The 23,122-nt window shown below is 40.9% G+C and overlaps 2 protein-coding genes across 3 annotated transcripts in view; one reads left to right on the top strand and one right to left on the bottom strand.

Annotated features, from left to right (window-relative positions):
* Window positions 1-4,361, bottom strand: part of DROSHA (drosha ribonuclease III) — a 73,833-nt gene extending 69,472 nt beyond the window's left edge. Inside the window, exons 1-3 of one of the 2 annotated variants that reach the window (XM_030228568.2) lie at window positions 4,296-4,361; window positions 2,625-2,742; window positions 644-1,501 (exon numbers count right to left, since the gene is read on the bottom strand). In XM_030228568.2, the coding sequence (XP_030084428.1) occupies window positions 644-1,494 (851 nt within the window). In that variant the 5' untranslated portion in view covers window positions 1,495-1,501; window positions 2,625-2,742; window positions 4,296-4,361. The remainder of the gene's footprint in view (window positions 1-643; window positions 1,502-2,624; window positions 2,743-4,295) is intronic. The other variant, XM_030228574.2, reaches the window with a different exon arrangement.
* A 25-nt stretch (window positions 4,362-4,386) lies between these two features.
* Window positions 4,387-17,613, top strand: C2H5orf22 (chromosome 2 C5orf22 homolog). The gene is made up of 9 exons (XM_018926841.3): window positions 4,387-4,506; window positions 6,905-7,050; window positions 8,932-9,081; window positions 10,784-11,243; window positions 11,854-11,916; window positions 12,927-13,048; window positions 13,935-14,001; window positions 14,546-14,685; window positions 15,883-17,613. The coding sequence occupies exons 1-9, from the start codon at window positions 4,420-4,422 to the stop codon at window positions 16,013-16,015; spliced, it is 1,368 nt and encodes a 455-aa protein (XP_018782386.2). The 5' UTR covers window positions 4,387-4,419; the 3' UTR covers window positions 16,016-17,613.
* Window positions 17,614-23,122: the final 5,509 nt, after the last annotated feature.

Here is a 23,122-nt window from a genome sequence, read left to right as displayed (position 1 = left end):
CATGAAGAAGAGGGACAGACATTTCATGATAAATCCCAAAAGAAGTAGTGCGCGCTCTGACATCTGAATGACATCAGGGAAGCCTATGACTAACCCATGCTCATTTCCACCTCAGTCCTCTCTTGAGGCTGGCTTGCTGAGGTATTCACCCTCACCAACATGCTCTTCACTAAAACACCTTACTGATGGGCCCCTATCAGACTATAACCCTCACCAAGTCAGTATTCTCTGCAAATACAAGGCTTACTGAAAGAAAATAACACCTAGCACCCTAACTCTGGTACCTAAATCTTGCAATTTGAAGTGCTAGTGCTTAATTGTCTGTAAGACTCAACTTTCTATAGTCTTAGAGTGCCAACTCTATTTTCTTGCCACATATAAAGTTCTAAGGTAAGTATGTTGAGCACTACTCAACAATCCACTCAGTGGGATGCAAAGAAGCTCTTGTTTGAAAACTATCTCCATGAACAGGAGCAACAAGTCTGCCAGCTCACAACTGTACCTAAAAGGTGTCTAACTTTTCCATGAGACCTGACTTCTGGCTACTTCCTGAGCTAGAAGGACAAACAAGGGTAAGGGAAGAACCTTGATGCAAACACATACTGATGAGGACATCTCCCCACTGCAGGCAGATAACAGTTACCTGTTTCGCTCATAACTTCTGTGATGAGGTGATATCCTTCCTCTGTCATAATCCGCCCGGTGCCGACTGCTCTCCTGCCTCCTCCTGTCCGGACTGCGGCCGCGATCCCGACGATCCCCGTGGTTAGCGGAGCGATGCCTGTCGCCGTGAATGTGCCCGTGCTCGCGGTGCCGGTGCTCATCGTAGTGCTTGCTCCTGTCCGGGGAGCGCCGGTCACTTTGGGACTTCTCTCCCTGGTACTGCCCCGTGTGCCGGAAGTGGCTGCTGCTGGCGCTGCCGCTGGCAGTGCTGCTCGGGAAGGAGCCAGAGCCGTGCTGGTAGCTGTTGAAGCTGGGCGGTGGGAAGGACTGCTGCGAGTACCCCGCCGAGTACACGGGCTGGTAGCTGACTTGCTGTGGCATGACCGGAGGGGGTGGAGGGTGTGGTACCGTGGGGGGAGGCATCATGTAAGGAAAGGTGCTTTGTCCAGCAGGTGTTCCTGGCACGGGAGTGTTGCTAGGGTTTGGCACTGGTGGAGGAGTGGGAGGGAAACATGGAGGCACTGGGAAGCTCTGCCTCATCTGGTGGTTTGGAAACGGTGGCCTCATGGGACACTGGCTGATGGGATTTTGTGTGGAAGGGGGCACTGGAGGAGGATAGGGCACAAAGTCTGGCCTGGGAGGCATGTAACCGGTGGTTGGAGGGTTGGAGTAGGTTGTCGGAGGGGCAGTTTGCTGCTCATACTGGTACTGCACGGAGGACTGCTGCGGGTGGAGCTGCCGCAGGTTCTGAGGGCGGTAGGTCTGGGCTGAAGTTCTTGCTCCTGGTCCCCCCTGGCCACGGGGACATCCTCGCCCAGAATGGAAAGACATGGCTCACCTTTATTGAGGAGAATAAAAATCCAGAGTCACACAATTTTTCTAAGATGTCCTCAATGCATCTGCAGGAGCTACACCTGAAGTGCTGAAACTGCAGTTTCCTTTAACAGAAGCAGTAAACGATATCCACTTTCACTAGGAGCTTTGTGGTCCTCAGACCTTTAGTGCAGGCTATTTATGCCCCTTCTGATTCCTTCCATGAAAGCACTTACTGCCTTCATGCCAGAACCCAAGCTGGATCATGCTTTATGAGTTAGGGCAATGTAATTTCAAAAAATTATTGTTATGATGACAGGTGAAGGATACAAGCACCTCCACTATTACTTAGACACTTTGATATAAAACCTTTGGATACCCCACACCAAAGAAATCACTCATTACTAATAACTGCAGTGGTCATCCAAAGTTGCATAACAAAGAGCTCTCTCTCTAGGACACAATTCTAAACTTTGGGCAGAATGACTTGACTAACACCTCATTGCATGCCACCTGCCCAATAAATCATGTACATTTTAAATTAAATACTAGCAATTGACACTCACTATTGAGTCCCCAGTGTACTAAAGGACTGAATTCAACACATTCTTCAAAGCGTTTTAAGTGAGGTAGGTATATTTTTGTGGAAAAACAGGATACACATCTTACAGGTCATGAAAAAAATCATGTAAACTGTGCTATTCCTTAATTTCCATTGAAATAAATGATTCCCAAGAAATCCCTCAACTACCTCCTCGGCCTTGTTACCCTTGAGAAGCTATTGCTGCTTAAAGAAGGCTTAAGTGTTGCTGAAAACTAGGCATGTATTTAAGGCTTTAACATTTATAAATGAAAGCACTGTGCTTCATTAAAGTTTAAACTGATTCTTTAATAACAATGTTAAGTTTCAAAACCTGAAAAAAGGGGAAAAACACTAAAGGAAATCTATGTCTGGAATGGAAGGAGAGGTGAAAAAACTGATCTAAGCACCTCCAGAAGTCAAATCCTGTTTTCCGTAAGGGAAAGTGAGAAAGAAAGGAGAGACACAGACACACACAATTGGAAAGATCACCAGAAAAAGGAAACAAAGGCTCCCTTTCACTGAGGTTTTGCTGATGCTGAAGTACATGCAGAGAATATTGTCCCACCTGCTGTAGTGCAACATGGCCAGCCTGGACTGCTCAGAGCATTCCTCTCAGCCGCATTCCGGTGACACTGCAGTAAAAGATGCAGCACTTGCTGAGAAAGTAGACAGCTTCTGGTGAACTGGAGGGAGAAAGGAAAAGAAACACAGGGGCAAAGGACTGATATCAAAGAGGAAGAATCAAGAGGACCCTCCTTACACATGTAGGGCTTAGTGGAAACCACTGGAATTGGTGGTGATCATTCCCTCTCCAGAACAGCCAAGGGCCAGTGTGAGTGAGAATCCCACACAGTGAGGAGACAGCAGCCATGATGGCATAAAGCCACTTGCTCCTTCCAGTCAGCCTGTACCCTCCAATATTGTAAGGGCTCTCAAAAAAAAAAAAAAAAAAAAAAAAGCCACAACGAACCAGGAGAGAAAAAAAGAAAGTCAATGTCAATTTTGCGTGGCAATAGTGCACCCCTCTGATATTACTAACTATAATCCATCAGATGCTGAATTAATTTTGCTTTGGTTCTCCTGCTGTGCTCTTACACAACTCAGGCTTGCAATAGAAGACTGTTCTAGACTTTGCTAATGTTCACATACACATTTTATTTAAACAGGCTGTAGCACAGTGCCTTGTCTTTAGGTGTGCTTCTTTCTAACATGTCACAGCATGCAAATAAACCGTCTGGTTTATCAGCTCTCACATCCCCCTGACACCAGAGAACTGCTCTTGTTCTACCACTTTAATTTCAGTCCTTCAGGGATGCACAGAATCACAACTGGAAAAAAAGATTCAAAACGACAAGAAACTATTTTACACGCCCAAATTATTTTAAAGCTCCTTCTGCTGCAAACGCTCGTCACATTCAACTTTCATTTAAAGTTAACTAAGTTCGAAAACACTGAAAAGGACAACCTCTCCTTCCCCTGACACCTAAAGAGGAATTTGATTGCACTGACGGGAGCCATTCCGTTCTAAAGCAGCACTGGTCCCCTAAAAAACACTGAATAAACTCGCCTCTCCCTGCAGATGCACTGCTGAGAGCAACGGGGCACTGACAGATGGAGAAGAGAGCACTGAGAGGTGACATCATCAATGTCTCTAAGTGTCTAAGAGAGGGTACCAAAGAGGAGGGAGGCAGGCTCTTCTCGGCGGTGCCATGCAACAGCACGGGAGTGAATGGGCAGAAACTGATGCACAGGAAGTTCCACCTGAACATGAGGAAGAACTTCTTTAAGTGTGCGGGTGCCCGCGCACCGAACGGATTCCACAGAGAGGCAGCGGAGTCTCCCTCACTGGAGATATTCAAGAACTTTCTGGACACAATCCTGTGCCATGTGCTCTGGGATGACACTGCTGGAGCAGGAATATTGAACCAGATGACCCACTGTGGTCCCTTCCGACCTGACCCATCCAGTGCCACCCAGCCTCACCCCACCGCCGCCTCTAGACGGTCCGGGAGGGCGGGGGCACGGAGCCGCTGAGCCGCCCCCGGCCGGGCCCCGCTCCCCGCTCCGGGCTCTGCTCGGCCGCACGGCCCCGCCAGCCCCGCCGCGCTCCCGACACCGGGACCCGCGCTCCCACCGCGCCCCGGCCGTGCCCGCTGCGGAGCCCCGCCAGCAGCGCGGAGCAACCCAAAGGCGGCCCCGCCGCCCCTCGGCGGGCAGCCCGGCACGCCGAGCCCACCTGGCGCCCTCGCCGCCGCCGCCGAGGCCAGCGCCGCCCGCAGCGCCCCGGCTCCGGAACAGGAAAGCGGTGGGAGGCGCTGCGGGCGGAAGCGCCGCCCGGCCGAGGCGAGCGGCGGCGAGGGATGAGCGGAGCGGAGCCGCGGCCCGGCGGGGCCTGCCGGCGGCATTACCCGGCCCTGCCCGTGTGGGTGGTGGAGGACCACCAGGACGTGAGTGCCCCGCTCTGGGCTGCTGGCGGGATGGGGACTCCCTCGGGTGGGGCATGGGAAGGGGTTTCGTTTGTTCCTGTTTGTGTGAGTTTGTTGGTGCGTTCCTCCTCCGCGGCGCGGATGCTCGGTGGGGCAGGTAGAAGATAAGAGAGATGCCCGGTGCGGTCACAGGCGGTCTCCCAGGGAGATGCTCTTGCCCGTCTTGTGTGCGGGTTCTCCGGGCGCTTCCTTGGGAATGGTCCTCTCCTACTCAGCCGCACACAAACCCTAGAGCTGCCTTCCCTTCCGCTGCTGAAACATCGAAGAACTTCAGCGCCCAGCTGACCTGATTTTCGTTCCCGATTCAGCGACTGAGCTACTTATTGCCATGATGGCATTTTGGCATCTTTTAAAGCAATCATTGCCGAATGCTATTTTCTTCTTTGTATCACTAATTGCTGTGATTTAAAGGAGATAATACCTACGTTACACCGCTGTTGTAATTTGCTAGCTATTAGTGGGGTGCTTGGAAACTCAACCCTACCTAGTGTATGACATGTCAGCAGAGGATAAGTAAATATAAATATCCCATCCCAACTAGATTGACTCCCACTTGATGCGAAGTGTTAAAAATCTGGAGCTTTGCTTTTTTTCGTGGAGTCATTGAAAAAGGGAGTGAAGGAGGAATTGCTTTTGAACTGCTGCATCTGGTTTCTCGTGGGGTTTTTTATAATAGCATAAGCTGAGGCTTTAATCCTAAAATAACATATTCTTTACTAGATTATTTGAAAAGGTAAAATATTAGTGTTGTAAAGTTTATTAAAGACAATAATTTGAGAAATTTTTAAGTAGCTTAATACAATTCATTTTTGCCAAGACTCACTGAATATGTGATGCTGTGACAGCTGGTTTTTCATGGTAGCCAAGGACTTAGAGTGTCACTGTGGTAGGAATTCTGACATAATGCCTCTTAATGATTCTTCTTTATTTAGTCTCTATATTTCTGTTTTTAATTAGCCTAAAGTTCTTTTAATACTATATATTTAATTTAAAATGTTTTCAATGTAGGAATGTGGATGAATTGGTCTATCTTGCATAAAACATAAATGGCTTTTTGTCCTAAAGTGTAAGAACTTCACAGAAATTTTTATATCAGCCTTGCTGACAGTGATGTTCCTCCCGAGCAAGTTGTCAGTAGCTGCATCATGCACTGATTAATACTAACAACTGTCAATAAGGAAATTTTGTTTGTAATCCAAATCAGGAGAACATGCAAGGTTAGGGAACTTATTCTCTCTTGTCTCTTGCAATTGGTAGTTGCACTTACCTGAGGTGAAGCTTCAATTTTAATTGAAAATACTGTAGGTTGTTTAGTAGGCCAGATTGCTTCTTTTTTACAAAGAAGTAAAAGCCATGGGTCAGGGAACCATGTTGGTTTTCGTTTTGTTTTATCTACTATTGAAATAATATACATATGTTTTACGGTATGCAGGGTTTATCATCTTAATTAGTTTTATGCCCAAAAAAGTAGCTCAATTGCTGTTGTAATGCAGAGGTCACACATAATTTTTTTTGCATCTTACAGTCTTCACATTCCCTGTATAATAGGGCTGTGCTTCACAATCTTTGTTGGATTTTCTCTGGTAGCCAAGGCAGTTGATGCCTTCTAACTGTGGAAGAGACTCTGTGTACTGCAGCTCCAAGAGGAATCAGCCATCAGTTTTCTCATTTTTACCACCCTGCGTTACTGCAGTTCAGTGATTTGCTGTGCTGTAAGTTGTTGGGTTGCCTCATCTGTTTTTCACACTTCTGAGTGAAGAACTTCAGCAGAGAATAAAGTTGGGCAGTTGAGAAAGGTAGTCTCTATTGAAAACAATCATGGAGGGATTAGGAATTAATTCTTCAAGAGGAATAGATTTAATGATCAGCTGAAGTTTAAACCATGGTGGGGTCAGTTTTCAATCTGTATCAGTTAACTTATAAGGAGCAAACTCTTTCTATCTCCATAGCACCAGTGCATGGTGAGGAAGCCTTATATCATGGAGAAAGAAGGCAATGATCTGCAGAAGAGGAAAGGCATTCCTGGGTCTTAGTTGTAAATTGAAAAAAACCCTCAAACCTCTAGGAATTGAGTTGAATGGCTAGTGAGAAGAGCTCCTGCAAACAAGACTTCCTATAAAGAAGGGAAAAGGGTGTAAAGCTGTGACTCTTCAGCAGTTTTTCATCTGGAACTCTTGCGCTTATAATGATTACTGTTCATGAGTTGTCTTGCCACTGGAGTTATTTCCCCTTTATATTGTTTTCTGTCTCCCCCTCCCTCTAATCCAAATTCCAAAGGAATAAAAGTGGTACTGGTGGTTTTGTTGCATTTTTCAGCCCACAGGCTATCATTAAAATGTTTATATTCATGTTGCTTTAGGTGCTGCCTTTCATCTATCGTGCCATTGGTTCAAAGCATCTTCCTGCCAGTAACATCAGTTTTGTTCATCTTGATTCCCATCCAGACCTTCTTATTCCTGTGAATATGCCTGCGGACACCGTGTTTGACAAAGAAGCTCTTTTTAGGTATGTCCTGGGTACTGCTTCAGAGTAGGCTTTAATTCTAATTCTTCCTGCCTTTGGTTCACAGTGAATATTGCTATGACTGCCTAGGAAGGATGAACAAAAGAGATATGTCAGATTCAAGTTGTATCTTCTGTCTTTTCACTTTTGCTGAAGCTTTGTTTTTTCATGGCAAGAGTTACCTTGCATATCAAGCAATTTAAGATGTATGAGTTTGCTCTGTGTAATGGCTCTGTAGTGTATGATGGTATTATCCCAAGTGGTTCCTCTGGGTAACAGGAAAGCACTCTGTATGGATGCTTTGTCTGAAAAGCTGTAGTTATAAAACAGCAACAACAGTTCTCTCCTCACACTGAAAAACTGACTTTGAGATTGAAATAGCACATTCTTTGTTGGCATGGTGAATATGTGAAGTAGAGCAAAGTGATCCTATTACAATCATAAAGACCACTATTTCCCCCCACCTTCTAAGGTAGGTAGGTAATAAGCTGCTATGGTCTCTGCTATTGTCTTGCTCTTCCTCTTTTAAAATAAATAAATATTTTTTAAAAAATAAATATTTTAAAATAAAATTTTAAAATAAATAAACAGTATTTAAAATACTGTTTGCTTCAGTATTATGGTGACTTACAGCAATTGCAAGCTGATGCGTTTGGTGTATTTGAATCGCCTTAGCCAGAGTCAATATTTTGTTCTCTTTATTGGATGACTAGAAGGTTTTGTGGACTCTATCACAAAATCATTGAATGCTTTGGGTTGGAAGGAACCTTAGAGATCATCTAGTTCCAATTCCCCATCCATGAGCTGGGACACTTTCCACTAGACCAGGTTGCTTAGGTCCCCATCCCACCTGGCCTTGAACACTTCTGGCCATGGGTCACCTACAGCTGCTTGGACAGCCCATGTGGTGTGTCTCACCACACTCACAGTGAAGAATTTCTTCCTATTATCTAATCTAAACACACACTCTGTCTGTTCAAACCCTTGTCCTGTCCCTACATGCCCTTGTAAAAAGTCCCTCTCCAGCTTTCTTGTAGTCCCTTTTGAGGTATTGGAAGGTACTATAAGATCTCTGTGCAGCCTCCAGGCTGAGCAGCCCCAACTCTCTCAACCTGTTCTCATAGGAAAGGTATTCCAGCCCTCTGATCATCTTGGTGGCCTTCTCTGGACCTGCTTGAACAGGTCCATGTAATCGTTATGTGGGGAGCCCAGAGCTGGATGCAGCAATCCAGATGTGCGGTTTCACAAGAGCAGAATAAGGGGGAAGAATCCCCTCCTGTGACCTGCTCGTCATGCTTCTTTTGCTGCAGCCCTGGATACAGTTGGCATCATAAACCTAAAAAAATAGTGTCTTGATAATGAGGAAAGATGCTAATCCTGTGGATGTGGATTGACTCACTTTAATTATTGGGATGATATTTAAAATACACTTGGAGCAGTTTACAATAAAGCACTCTCATGAGGTCAGTTTGAAGTTATTTACAACAATGTTGATGATGTTCCTTGCACTTTCCTCTGTCTGATGTATCAAGAGATAAAGGGCATAAAATCACAGAATCAGTAAGGTTGAAAAGGCCTCTAAGATTGCCAAGTCCAGCCATTAACCTAACACTGCAAGGTCCACCACTAAGGAGTTTATAATCAAAGTGCCATGCTAAGAGTGAAGCCAATTCCACTCTACATCTGGCCTTTTTTTACCAACTACAGACATTCTTGGTTTGTCTTATGAGTAAAGATTTCCCTCTCTTTATTTCTTTGTTGATGTTACCCTTACATGGAGTACTAGTTTTAGATGATTGGCATGGGAGCCTTGTGGTGTTCTTGACCATTTTTATTTATAGGGAAAGTAACATTGCTGTCTCTGTCTTTTTCTACTGATTACAGTGAATTAAGTATTGAAAACTGGATTATGCCTGCTGTTTATGCTGGCCATATTTCTCAAGTACTGTGGCTTCACCCACGCTGGGCTCAGCAGATCTCGGAAGGGAAACACAGTTTTCTAGTTGGGAAAGATGTATCAACAACAACGATCAGGTAAATTGTCTGCTGGCATTACTAGTAATATAAAAGCCATCTCTATAGCTTTTCATTGGATTTTTTTTTCTGTTTTCTTGGATAAAGATGGACATTTAATTTGTATTTGTAATTTCCTTAGAACCTAATGCAGTTACACTTGTATCAACTTAGACTTTGGTCTAACTAGTAAACTAGTTATTTGGTATCAGCCATGACTTTTTCTAGTGTGGTGTGGGGTTTTTTGTTTGTTTAGAGTTTTTTTGGTTTTTTGAAGTTAATCTAGTTGAGCACTGTAACAGGCACTCAGGTAGTGAATTCCCCAGCTTTTGATAAAGGACAGTTCACCTGAGCAGCCTCATCTAGCTTTGAAGTCAGTTCTGCTTTGATCAGATGACTGACTAGAAACTTCCAGTTGTCTCTCAATCTTAATTATTCTGTGATTCAAGTTTGAATCAGAGCCCCTCATCATTCTGCGGGATGCAGTCCATAATGATTTTGCATTCACCATATTCACAGTGTTGTGATTTTGTGCAGCTTTAGGGGATATTTGCAAATCATGTCTCTTGTGAGCATAGCAAAATATCTTCCTTTTGAAGACTGTTGGGTACATTTCCTTCAGGTTCTAGGCTTGCCAAAACCACGAAGGAAGAAAGGGAAAGAGTCCTCATAAATACAAATGTCTGAAAGTTTTGATGACAAGAGATGGATAGGCAGCAGATACAGCTTCATGATTAGTGGACACTAAAGTACTATGAGCTCATGATGAACCCTGCAGAATTTCTGAGTTGTGCTGTGATTGCCTAGTCAACAAGATGGGGTTGTAATCCAGCCCCTGACCTTGACAAACTGAGGGTGATCCATCCACAAGACACTGGGGAACTGAACTTCAAATTTCTCCTGCTTAGGAAATGATTTGTCTTTGTGGTTGATTGATGGTGATACCCTGAATTCAAATAAGGCCTTACCACAAGCGAGCAGTTCACACTTCTTAATCTTATTTGTAATTTGAGTTTATGATGATTAAGGCTTAATGTGCTGCAATACAGGTTGAAAATTCTGTTCTTTAAATTTTCACTGTAAGCAGAAGTTTTAGTGTTGCTTTTGGTTGGTTAGTTGTTTTGTGGGTTTTTTAAAGTGGATTCAATTGATAGTTAGCAATTTATCCTCTAGTTACCATGTTTATCACTTGGGGAATGTGTTGGGGATAAAAAAAAGTTAAATTCTGCTTATGAATTCATAATATTGTACTTTCACTAAGCCAATATTTATGCATTTCAGGGCACTTCACAAACCCAATTATCATAATTTTCTCAGAAAATTATAATACCAAGACAAAATATCCACAGGTTTGCAATCTTATGTGCCATAGTATTGATAGTATCTTGTCATTTCTGGATGTTGTCTTTAAAATGCAATTCAGTTTCAAATTAATCTTAGTAGCACGTAATGCATTATCTTTTTCATATCCATTAAAACCTTGTAGGGCTATCATAATAAATATATAGTGAATTTTAATATATTCCACCATAAATAAGTAGAAATAACTTTAATATAATTTAAACTCAAGGATTAAAGGAAATAATTTCGTCTGCACAGTTTTATTGCTTTTATTAGCCATCAAGCATCTAGTCATTCTTCTGTGGATCCCTAAAGTATAAAATGCTTTTTCCTAAGCTCTTTGCCAAGATGTGTATTAACTGGGAGTTATTGTCAATTGCAGGGTTACAGGCACGGATAATTACTTCTTAAGTGATGGTCTTTATGTTCCTGCTGATCAGCTAGAAAACCAGAAGCCTTTAAATTTGCATGTCATTCTCATCAGTCCTACTGTATCATCAAACAGCCATGAAGGAAGTGGCGAAGTAGCATCTGCTAAAAGACTGAAGCTAAATACAGATGACACAGCAAGTGCCACCTCTGCCTCTTCAGTGGCTCCTGGTGACTTTGATCACATCATCCCGAGTGTGAAGGAAAAGGAAATACAAAATGCAGGTGCCCTAAATGGGGCAGAAACTTTCGCAGAGGGCTCAGCTTCAAGCTGTCTTAAAAACAGTGAATGCCCAATAAGGGACATTGCTAAAGATGTCCTCCAAGTCCTGCAGCAGGGGGATGCATATGTTTTGGACATCGACTTAGATTTTTTTTCAGTTAAAAATCCATTTAAAGAAATGTACACACAGGTAAGTATGGAAATTGAGTAGCCTCGTACCCCTCACAAAAGAGTCCCAGCCTTAATATTTATGTCTATGGAGAAACTCTCATCTAAGCTAAATTAGCAGATTAGCTGACCATGGTTAATGATTCATGGTAATATTTTAAGAGATATTTCCATTTTAAAGAAATATTTCTAAGGAAGTGTATGTGGTAAAAAATTTCAACCACCAAATAAGGGGAGTTTCTTACACTTGGTATCAATATTGAGTGTATGTTCAAGCTCAGGGGTATACTCAACTTCTGCTTTTTGCTTGGGACATAAAAGCTATGCTTGGGTTTCCAGAGATTACTTTCCAAATACCTGCAGCAAGATTCATCAGGGGAGATGAGAGCCTTTATCATCTTTTTACCCTCTATAACCTGTGCTTAGAAAGCCATGATGGTATCAGGAGACTGCCTTTCAAAAGGCACAGTAGTTTTGATTGTCCAAAGAATGGTAGCTTGTCCTGATGAGAGGCTGTTATGCTCATTATTGTCTGCCATTCTAGAGTAGGGACATGATCTTTTTGAAGGCTTTGAGGATTGGGTTTCTCATTTGAAGAATCATTTTCTTCCTCTTTTTTTTCTTTTTCAAAGACAGAATATGAGCTTTTGCAAGAGTTGTACAATTTCAAGAAGCCACATAAAAATGCAACAGAGGTATGATGCTTCCTTGTGGATCGTATGAAGGAATGATTCTTTTTATTTACCCAATGAAAATGAGTTACGACAACAGGAAGGAACCTATCAAAGGTGCTTAATGAAGTGGTCTCACATTAAGCTGTGCAGCTGAATGCTAATCAGCAGCATCTTAGATTTTTTTTTCTATTAAGTGTTTTGATTAAACATGTGAATTGCATAAATATTTAGTGTGAGTGTAAGAAATTGTTTCTGTAAACAAAATGGTAATTGGCATGGAAGGAATGAAAAGCTGGTAAGTCACCAGCAAACTTGTTCTTTTTGTGGTTTAAGAGTTCTTAGGTTTGGTGGGGTGTTTCTTTTTTGTTTTTTTTTGGTGGCTGGTTTTTTTTTGTTTGTCTGTTCTTCCCTCCAGACTCTCCCATTCCTTCCCTTGTAGCTCTTGATAGTCAGAGCTGTGAAGAATGATGTGTAATTGGTATTTTACCTTTTTGTTCAGATGTGGAAAGGATGGTACTATGGTATTTGCAGTACTTTAAGTACTGCCAAAAGGTACTCTAATGTTCTTTTCATTTTAGGTGCTGTGTGCTTCAAAAACATGGAAATACAGGCTTTCACAATGTCATCTGAACACTAATACAGAGACATTCAACACATTTAATTGTCACAAATAAATGAAACCTAATTATTATGTGTGAATAAAGAAATAAAGATATGTTGAATATTGGCAGATTGATTTTTATATTTCTTAGTTAATCAGGAATAAAAACAGGTACATATTTAAAAGGTGGCTTTTTAAAATTTGTAGTGGGAAAACCAGAACAAAGTGAGATTATTTATTCTGAAGGTATAACAGTTTCTGCAGGCATTTGTTATGACCCTCTTGAAAAGATGTGCTGTAGGACTGAATTGGTTGTTTCTGATTCCCCACTTCCAGTAGATCAGTCATTACAGAAATTAAATCATAGGATAAGTCATGATGTTCTTACCTCTTTTTTTTCTAACATACTTTTGTATATGCTTGTTTAAAGGAAGACTTGCTGGATTGTGTTGAAAACCGTGTTCATCAGCTGGAAGACCTGGAAGCAGCATTTGCGGATTTGTGTGACAGTGATGACGAAGAAACCCTACAGAAATGGGCTTCCTATCCTGGGTAGGAGGTTTCTAAAAGGCCTAAATTGCAAATAGAAGTTTGAGAACTGATTAGCCAGAATTTTGATAACAGAAAAGGATAGGATCTGGGCAAGTACACACTTCTTCCTTTAGTTCTAGAGGAAAAAGAGAAAACAAAAGGAAAGGCAGTCTACTGCCTTCAGCACTACTGTGAGCATTGGAAGCTCAGTCTTGTACAGCTTCATGCAAATTTTGTTATCTATGGATGGAGGCATATTTGGTGACTAAAATTTGGTCATCAGTGTGTAGCGCAGCTCTCAAAAAAGGCAACAAGCAAAGGAGGACATGGAGAAGCAGTTCTTTGGTGCTCCCAAAGTTCTTCTTTCTTTGGGAAAATGGAAGTTAATGGAACTGTACCTAAGCAACAGTCTCCACTAAACATCTGAACTGTGTCACTCTAGTTTTAAGCTAGATGTTTTTACATGAAAGGTTTTCAGGTGAAAAGAGACAGGGAGAGTCTGAACTTTTCCTTGACAGGAAAGTCACTCATTTTCCACATCAAATGCAGCAGTTACTGTATGACCTCTGTAGCAATGACAAGAAGTATTTCCAAAAAGTTCATATGACTTTTGAGCTGCAACAGCTTCTCTGGAGATACACCCTAAAAGATGCACAAGGAACATATTTATACCTGCCTTACCAGAGGCAGGTATAAATATAGGGCCTTTATAAGAAAGACCTGGTGAAACAGTACGATAATACTGATAATTTCCATTTTTGCAGGTGCAAGGTTTCCTTTTCAAATTTCCTAGGCCATCATTTCTACTTCCCTCTTTTTTCCTCAACTTTTTTTTTTCCTAACTATTTAAGCTATATAAATGTTTCCAACTGCTTGTAATAAAATTTTGGTTTTGTTTTAACTCCAGAATGAAGCCACTTGTTCAATTAGTTCACAGTTTGAAAACCAGGATGGAAAGCCCAGACTATGAAATGGTAGGTGGCAAAAAGCAAAAAGCAGACACATGTCAAAAACTTCAACAGAGAGGGAGAGAGTCATACTTTATTTCAGACTTCTTGATTCAGGACTTCCTGCGATTTTGGTAATTTTCCTCAGGTTTTGTGTCTTATTACTTAGACCAGCTTTTCCTTTCAAAGCTGCTAAAATTCTAGTCTGCTTGTCTGTCTATATTTAGGCAACTTTAGTGTGATCTCCCAGAACTGTGATGTCTTTGGCTGCATCCTGTGAATGGAGGCTAAATTTCACTGGTCTGTTGGTCTCCTTTGTAGAACTTAAAATAAGGTACCTATTTATAACATATCAGAGCTATATCATCTTCAAGGACTGCAGCATACTCTGAATTCATAAGAAGAGGTACAGGGTACTGGAGATAAAAAAATAATCCATACAACCTCCAGAATTTTACTTGTTTAAGAGGTGCAAGTTACCTGATGGGCTAGGGATGGTATCCTAAAGACTTTCTACATACATAAGCTGTATCTATAAAATAAATTAAATCTCTCTTTAATTTACCCACAGGTCCATCAAGCTGGTCTGACCTGTGATTATGTGGAGCTTCCTCACCATGTTAGCACTGAAGATGAGATTGAAGGCCTCATACAATCCATTAAAGTTCTACTGACAGATCTGCCCAAGCCCACACTGGTGACAGTTGCTCGGTAAGACTGTACAGATACTTTCACTTCAGAATGTCCAGACTGTGCTTATGAAGCTAAATGACCCTGTCAATATAGCACTAGTTCTGTCTTAAGCTCTGTTAAAGTGGAAGCCTTACAGTGCTTCAGCACAGGTTATGTAAAGCCTGTGTTGAGGCTTTATGTATGTTGGGATTGATAGCTGTCACTGGAGTTCATACATCTCTACTGGAGCTAATTAGAGCAAAGCTGGCTTGGGCTGAAATCCCACCTTCCTTACTCTCTTGCTCTAGGGTTCATTGGACTACAGATAGGATTTCTTTTTTCAGTGAAACTTTTGCTGGAACAAGTTTTCATCTAGTAGACTGAAAGGCATTTATATTCTTCGAAGTTCTAGGAAAACTTTATTATGGGGTAAAAGTTAGGCTTCCAAGACTGTAAGGGTTTTATTTAAAATAACAGAATGAAGTTTGAGGCCAGGGACCTGGGAGAACCAAAGAAATGGCCTGAAAAAAATCTAATTTGAAGACCACAGTGTACCTCTTGACAAATTATTGCAATTTAATCAGTCAGATATACAAATTGTGCTCTTAAAGTGTCAGCAAAAATAGCAGAAGCTGATATGAAACTGGTTTTGGCAACAAGAACTAGTATGGCTAATGCCTGCAATAAAATTAAACTCTATTCCCTGGGCCAATTGCAGAGTTATTATCCACTGCTGTGGAGAAACCAGAATCATCTCTGTAAATCTTAACAGATAAAAAATTCAGGAACTCAGTTTTTACTAGTATCTGTTTGAAGTTCATTAATAGCTACGGTAAAAAATGCTACATGCAAGGTATTGTGAAGATGTTTTTCAAGTTTTCTTCCTACTTTACCTACAGTAGCATTTCAATTTTTCAATCTAAATTTTTCATGTGTCCTTTAATTAGATCATTTGCTTGACCTTTGACTGCCATTGTGTTCTGTACCAGATTCAGGAAGAGAGTAGAACAGGAAAAATTAGATTGTGCTCCTGATCTGCTGCAGACTTTCTATTAAACTTAAAATGGAGTGATAAGAAGCATAACACTATCCTTGGAAGGGATACTGGGAGGCAAAACTTACCACAGTTGGAAAGAGGCTTCAGCCCAGCCACAGAGCATTGCAGGAGTACACACTGTGGTTATGGTTGTGATATCTGTTGCTTCTCTTTTTTTTTTGTTTTTTTTTTCTTTATAGATCAAGTTTGGATGACTACTGCCCTTCAGAGCAGGTTGACATCATTCAAGAGAAGGTTCTCGATTTACTGCGTTCGGTGTATGGCACACTGGATGTGCACTTAGATTACTCAAGCACTTCGTCTTCTTCGTGACCTTCCTTCATGTCTAAGGCAGAGAATGAATTTAAGTTGCTCATTAGCTGTGATTGCAAGGGGAAGACTGCTGTTATTTCAGCAGGTGGCACTAGAACCCAAGCTGACCCATCTAGGGTTTGAGTTGCATTGCTTTCTCCACCTCAGCTGTATCTGAACTGTTACCTGCTTAGCTTTGTTCAGATTAGTGCTGTAATTCTTATTTTTACTGTCTTGTTTCTTAAAATTGGTGCAAGAGAAACGAGTTTTTGTCTATAAATTGAGGGGGTTTGTCCCATTTCTTTGTGTCTGTAAAAAAAAATAAATATATACATATATATAATTTCTTACAGTGGTTTTCTATTATGTATGTTTTTTGTAATTTGGTAACAGATTTGCTCCTGAGTTGTATTATGTCTTTTAAAAACTGGTCTTAAAAATGCCTTTAAAACTGTTGGTCTATGTTGTGATCTTTTCTATCTCTTGTGCTGAGATGACCTTCTTATTTCTCTAGAGCAGCTCATGGCTTCTGCCCCATCCACAGAGTATCATTTATGTTTATTTTCTGTTTCACTAATGTCTTATTTTGCCTTAGAGTATTTTATTGGTGGCTTAGATAATATCCCTAATGTACAGACATTGGGCTTGGTATTTTCACTTTTACATTATTTTGAGGATAAAAAAGTATGCGTGCATATGCATGCTTTTATGTTTTAAATCCTGTAAGGAATTTATGGCTTCTTCAGAAACAAAGGTTTTGCTTCACTGAAGTCAGCAGCAAAACATTCTGTACCAGGTTTTCACTCATTTCAGTATTGCTATTTAGGAAATAACAGTTTTAGAACTACTTAATTTAGAAATTAATACAGTTATAGAGAAAACTGGCACTTTCAGAGGAAAAAACCCCACAGGATTTATTTGGAGTGAAACTGAAACAGGAAAGGAAATGCTACCTAGAATATGGCCTTTTATTATGAATAAATTTTGCTTCTAATTTCTTCTGAAATTTCAGAGTTCATTTGCTAACTTTACTCTGCTTTACAGAGATTTTGTGCACTTTTAGAATCTTTTACTACTTCTGTTGTTGGTAAAAATGACTATTATTATAGATAGTAAATATATTGTTCCTTTAAGGTATTTCTTCTAGTAGAATAAATTCCATGACCATGGATCCGTTTCATTTGTGGTTTTGTGATGTGTCTGTCACAAGGAGCCTTGGAGCCAATATCCTTAATACTTCATAAATTCTAAACAGCCATACATCACATACAGCAATGAAGTACAGTCAGATTATGTGCTGCTTGTGAAAGGACTGGGTTTTTTTCAAGTTAAAGATCCCTCATGCTGGGCTTTTCATAAGGTTGTAGAAAACAAAAAAACCTATGTGGGGCATGGCTGAGCCCCTCCTGTGTGGGCAAGTGAGAACCCATTTTCCTTGGGGAAAGCCTGGGCAAGGGAGGGCAAAATGCTGCCTGGCAGCCAGGGCTGAGGGATCCAAGTGGGGGAACCCTTAGTATGGACCAAACCCTAGATGCAGTGCCTGCATCTCTGCCTGGATGCTGCTCTGAGGTGCCTTGTTTTGTGAGGTATCAAAATTAAACTTACTTCTTCAAATTTTATCTGTGGTCTTGTGTTGTTCCTGTGCCCTGCCTATGCTGGTTCATGCCCACATGTTTACCACAGTTTTACAGAATCAAGATAGCATCCTGAATTGTCTATTTGTTTTCCAAGTTAATTAAGAAATCTTCCTTTCAAGCATAGTTTTTGTTTATGAATGTCAAATTGTTATCATCTGAAATCTGTGACTAACACAGGCTGTGTATATGCCATAAAATCCCAGTCTTGCATAATAACAAAGACATTAATTTCTACATTAAGGACATTTGCAAGGTTGTTTTTTACTTTGGTGAAAAGTAATCAAGCCAAGCCATTAACAGGTGTCTCTTATTTCTTGCTTCTGCCCTATATGGCTTCTTTATTAACCAGATGCACAAATCCTGCATTCCCTATGTCTGCCTCATTTTCTTCTCAGCTTATTTCAGAATAATGTATTATGCAGAGCAAGACAGTGAAATGGCAGTGCATAACTCCTCTAATCAGCACTGCAAGGATGGGACGTGAAGCCCCATTAGAAATAAACCCACCTGAGGATATTGGCACAAACATAGCAGCACTGTCTAAGTCAGCAGCTTCATATTGTCTTTTGTCTATTTCTCTTCGTGCCTCTGCCTGCTCCCTTTGGCAGCACAGAGGAGTAAGGATGCCCACTTTGGAGGGCATGTGCAGATATTCCTCATTGGTGGAGATAGTTCTGTTGTAATTGTGGCTCAGCTTCCAAGATGCACCATCAGCCTGAGCAGCTAGACACACACATTTATGTGCAGAATGAAATAGGGCCTTAAACCAGATATGCTGAGCAGCCTCTGCATTCCCTGTGCATCATCTGCTCTGCACCCCAGCTGCACTGTGGATTCCCAGCTTGTCACTGTGGAACAAAATGAGCTTTTCCAAGAAGAATGAGTCAAATGGTAGAGGTTACTGTGTTCTCTGTTACCATTTCTTCCCCTCCTTGAGGCTTCTGTCTCAGTGTCTGTGGCAGCTCTGTCCCTTCCTGTCTGTTGGTAATGATGCTGTGAGTCAGTCACCCTAGACTTGGTCAGAGCTGGACTGTGGGGGCTGAGGAGTCAACTCCATAAATATCTTCTTTCTGCTGCTACTGAGGAAGAAGAAGAAGATGATTCTCCAGCAAGATGAGTCTTGGGGGAAGAGACCTTTCCCTGGAGGTATCTAAAAGATCTGCATATGTGGCACTTAGGGCTATGGTTTAGTGGTGAACTTGGTAGTGCTGTCAATGATTTGACCCTATTATCTCAGAAGTATTTTCCAATCAAAACAGTTCTATAACTATTTCTAGGAGACCCAGAATATGGGTCCTTTCTCCTTATCCAAGGAACATCCAAAGAAGAGCACCGGAAGGTCCCCTCCTGTCCTGCTTGATGGCCCCTGTTGTCCCCATCAGTGCCACAAACCTTTTTTAAGTCCCAACCACTCCCAGGAGGAAGGCTGAAAGACATTCATTTTCCGTCTTCAGCTTTCAATGTCTCTTGCAAGAGGAAATCCTCTGTCATCACAGCAGAGGTGCAGCTCCCACGCCCCAGTGTAGATAGTCAGGGACCCAGTAAACCCAGTCCCAGCTCCTGCTTTGGCACAAATTCCCTCACTGGCATCAGGTTCAGCCACAGACCAGTCCTGGGAGAGAGGCAGTCTGTCTTAGGTCTACAGCGACCCCAACAGAGAATCATATCAGCCCCCCACAGCTATTTTTATTCCTTACTTGCCTTTGAGGCTGTGGACCACTATCTGCCCTGCTTCTCTGTCACAAGCACAGCTCTGGAAGGTGCTGGGTCCCTTCACTGGTGCTCACGTCCCCACAGACTTAAAGGGACTCCCAACTCCCCCCTCTCTCAGAAAAGGGAGCTCTCATCTGCAAAGGAAAGCTTTACTCACTGTAGTCCCAAACATTCAAGAAGTGGCTCTGGTCAGAATTTTTGGTTTTGTGTAGTGGTAGGGTATTATTTTTACAGTTTTATTGCAATTTCCTTTGAGCTTAAATAATTCCAAACAGGGGTACTTACCCTCTCAAGGAAAGAGCCATCTTACTGGAGAGAGAAAAATCATTCCAGCCTTCCCTTGCTAAATGCTAGTTAGGTATTTTCAGCAGCTTCCATGAATGTCCCGATGGTTTTGCATATCTTCTACCACAGGGGATTGCACTGTCTGCTGGGCTGCATTCCTAGGCATTTCATGCCTTTAGCAGAATTGTTAGCACACCATTTTACTCAAGGTCCTTGCCAAAACAAACAAGTACTAATTTGTGTTTGTCTTTCACTGCTTTACAGAATGAGGTCCGTTGCAAACTTAGGGCTAGGTCTCCCAAAACAAGTCTAAAATAAGTCCATCTCTTGCCTGCCCTAGGCAATACTAAATCTTACATTTATTTAATGTATGGTGTCACAATGTACAATCAATAAATACCTCTCAGCAGAGTTACCAATACAAATATTATGCTGAATATCACTGTACTACATTATTTTCTAGTGTTTATATCCTTTGTACTCTGCTTGCTACCTAGCATCTCTTCCAGCCTTTCTTGTAATTGCTTTTAAACATGTTTTGGACAACACAAATTTAATAAGGCTCCAAGGTGTACAAAAGCCTTCTGGAACACTGTGCCCTGCACCAGGTGGTCCTTCCCTGCTGCTTTATTTTGCTCAGCTCTGAATACTAATGACCAAGCTAACTCAAATCCCTGACTTTATTGTATCAAAGCCTGCCTTGGGACTTTCTTCTTTTTACTTCTACTTTATTTATTTTCTCACTCTAAGTACAAGTTACCAGCTACCCAACTCCTTCTAACCCTGGGTGTCTGATATAAATTGTGTAATTCCAGTTGCCCAGACTCAGATGCCCCTTGTTCCAGTAAGACCGCTAGCTTCTCTGAGTTACTCCCTACCTTAGCTCTAGGCCAGTCATTAAAATGAGACCAGCAGTAAGTCCTGATTTATTTTTTTAAGTGGTGTTTTAGATAAGTCTGTAACTAAAGTCAGAATATGGATGCTTTTGTTTTCCGTACCTCTAGGTGCTATTTTATTTCAATTAATATGGCACTGCTCAAAGCTAACTCGTAAAAGCTCCTTAGAAGTACAAGTCAAAAGCTGATGCATTAGTGACTTCCATTTCCCAGATAGTCCAAAAGTGTCAGTGAATGTAACAATATCATGTCAGACAGAAATACTTCACAGATAAGACTTTTAGTTTCCTTGTTTATAAGTGGCAGTAATAGAAATACATTTGTAAAGTACATATGGTACTCTGTTTTTTTTATGGGAAATTTGACAGAATGAAATCTGCAGATTAAAAGTTCTGCCTTTGATGAGGTTATGGATGCTGCTTGTTTTCTAACAAGTCACACCATGTATCATTAGACAGTTCAGGAATATAGAAGTAGTTCCCTTTTCTCTGTTTCTCAGGTTTCACAGAGGCTAGCAATTCTAGTAACAAAACTCTGTTCCCTCCCAGCTACTCATTCTTGGATTTTTGAAATCTACTTCCTTGCCTTGATTCTCTCATTTTTTTCCTTTTAAACCTTTAATTCTTTTGATATTTTCTTGTCCTAGACAGCAGATCAATACTAAACTTTAAAAACACATAAGGCACAAAACATCTCTATGCCCTGAATGCCTCATTCTTTAAACCATAACCTTGTGCACAATGCAGAGTAAGTAACACTAAAATAATCAAACAAGAAGTCTTACTAAGAAACTATTTATACAGCCATGCTGCTTAAGCCTGTTGCCAAAATATCCTCATAATTAGGTCCAATAGCTGAAATGAAAGGCCATTCAGTGAACAGAATACCTGGGACTGGCTTAATGGAGAAGAAACACTTTTGAAGCACTGAATGCTATTTGGGATGAATTCCCACTAGTATGTTTGTTTTTGCTGTTGCCTGTGATTCATCAGGTTTCTGAGGAAATCCTGGTAAATGCCTGTCACAGGTCAATAAATGTTTGAAAAGTGTCTGGAAACAGAAGAGAGTCTGCTTACTTAAAGATTTTTTAGGAGAAAATTCCAAATATAAATGTGATCTATAATTCCTTCCTTTTGTGTCTTACACCTTTTCCCAACCTGCCAAAGATACTTCCTCAAATTTCCGCTTCTCCCTTTTGTAGTTTGCAGTCTTATTTTTGGTGCCTAATTTTATAATTAATTATTGTTTAGGTAGCTAGAAAAATTCACCTCTTCTTTGATTCACTGGCAGTAATGAAACTTTGGCATTTTTATCTGTAATTTTATTATTCTGTAAAAATTTTTCTAGTGGGTTGGTCAATATTGTGTATGTTTTAAGTATATTTGCTTCAATGTGGAGTCTCATTTTTTGCATGGTTAAAGAAATGTAAGAATATAAGTATTTTAAGCTTAAAAATTTAGTATAATAATTGAAATAAGATCAAAATGTTACAACTTGCACACTTCAGAAGAAAAATATATTAAAAAAAAGTCCTAACAGTAGCTAAGATCAAGAGTATGCCTGGGACAGCTGACCTGAAATGGGCAAAGGACTGTTCCATAACATAAAACGACAAGCCTAGGATACAAACTGGAGCCATTACACAGAAAAGAGTCTGATTGATGCTCAGGAACAGGCTGGGTATCAGCAAGCAGGTGTTGAGCAATTGGATTGTGTATAATTTGTTTCAATTGGGTTTTATCTCTCTCTCTTCCTCTCCTTTGGTATTATTGTTGCTGTCATGATCATTATTATTATTATCATCATTATATTTTCCTTTGCTATAATTATTAAACTGTTTTTATCTAAACACAGGATTTTAATTTTTTTTCCACATTCTCCTTCCCATTCTGTCATGGGCAAGTGGCAGCACTTTTCATACCTAGGTATACAAAGAAAATCATCATTGTACTGTATGGCATATTACTAATCAATTAAGACAAGTAAATATGCAATTTAACTTGTAAACATAGGGTAGGTATGACAAGTATGTCATCAATGTCTTTAGATATTTGGCCATAGAAAGCATTTTAAAGAGTTATCAACAGCTTATCGGTCTCAGCTTCTAGAAGAACTTGTAGCTAAATTCCATAGCTGGAATCTGCACAATGCAATCCCTGATGAGTACATCAGTGTGCACCTGTACCTGTATTTACAATCTGTAATGATGCAGTGCACAGCAGTGCATCTCTTATTAAGACTAATTTTAAACATACATCCATCTTCATCAACCTATACTTCACTGAACCATCACAATCACAGTGAGTGTTCCACTGAGTAAAGGAGAAAAGGAAGAGGGAAATGCAATTCCATTATTTGTCATGTTTGTTACAGCAAAATTTTTGTGTCTGTGATTCTTTGTATTTGTGATTTAGCGGTGAAAACACAGGATCTTGTAAGTTGCTTATGAAAGATGACAACTAAGTACCTTTGACATTATCTCAAATTTGTTTATGCTCTTAAAGTTCTCCCCATGGCCAGTAGGACCAATGCTGTGGTATGCTTTGATGGTACAGTTTTGATTTTCAGAATTATGTATTTCCTGAGGCTGGAATAAT

The sequence above is a fragment of the Serinus canaria genome, chromosome 2 (genome assembly GCF_022539315.1).
Source record: "Serinus canaria isolate serCan28SL12 chromosome 2, serCan2020, whole genome shotgun sequence".
Classification (NCBI taxonomy): Eukaryota; Metazoa; Chordata; class Aves; order Passeriformes; family Fringillidae; genus Serinus; species Serinus canaria.
Note: the sequence above shows the minus strand (reverse complement) of the source record. Positions and strands in the feature narration are given on the sequence as shown.

Coding starts and splice junctions, on each gene's coding strand:
- C2H5orf22 (XM_018926841.3), top strand. CDS start 4,420: ATGAGCGGAGCGGAGCCGCGGCCCGGCGGGGCCTGCCGGCGGCATTAC. Junction 11,917..12,926: donor CACATAAAAATGCAACAGAG/GTATGATGCTTC, acceptor GCTTGTTTAAAG/GAAGACTTGCTGGATTGTGT. Junction 13,049..13,934: donor AAATGGGCTTCCTATCCTGG/GTAGGAGGTTTC, acceptor TTTTAACTCCAG/AATGAAGCCACTTGTTCAAT.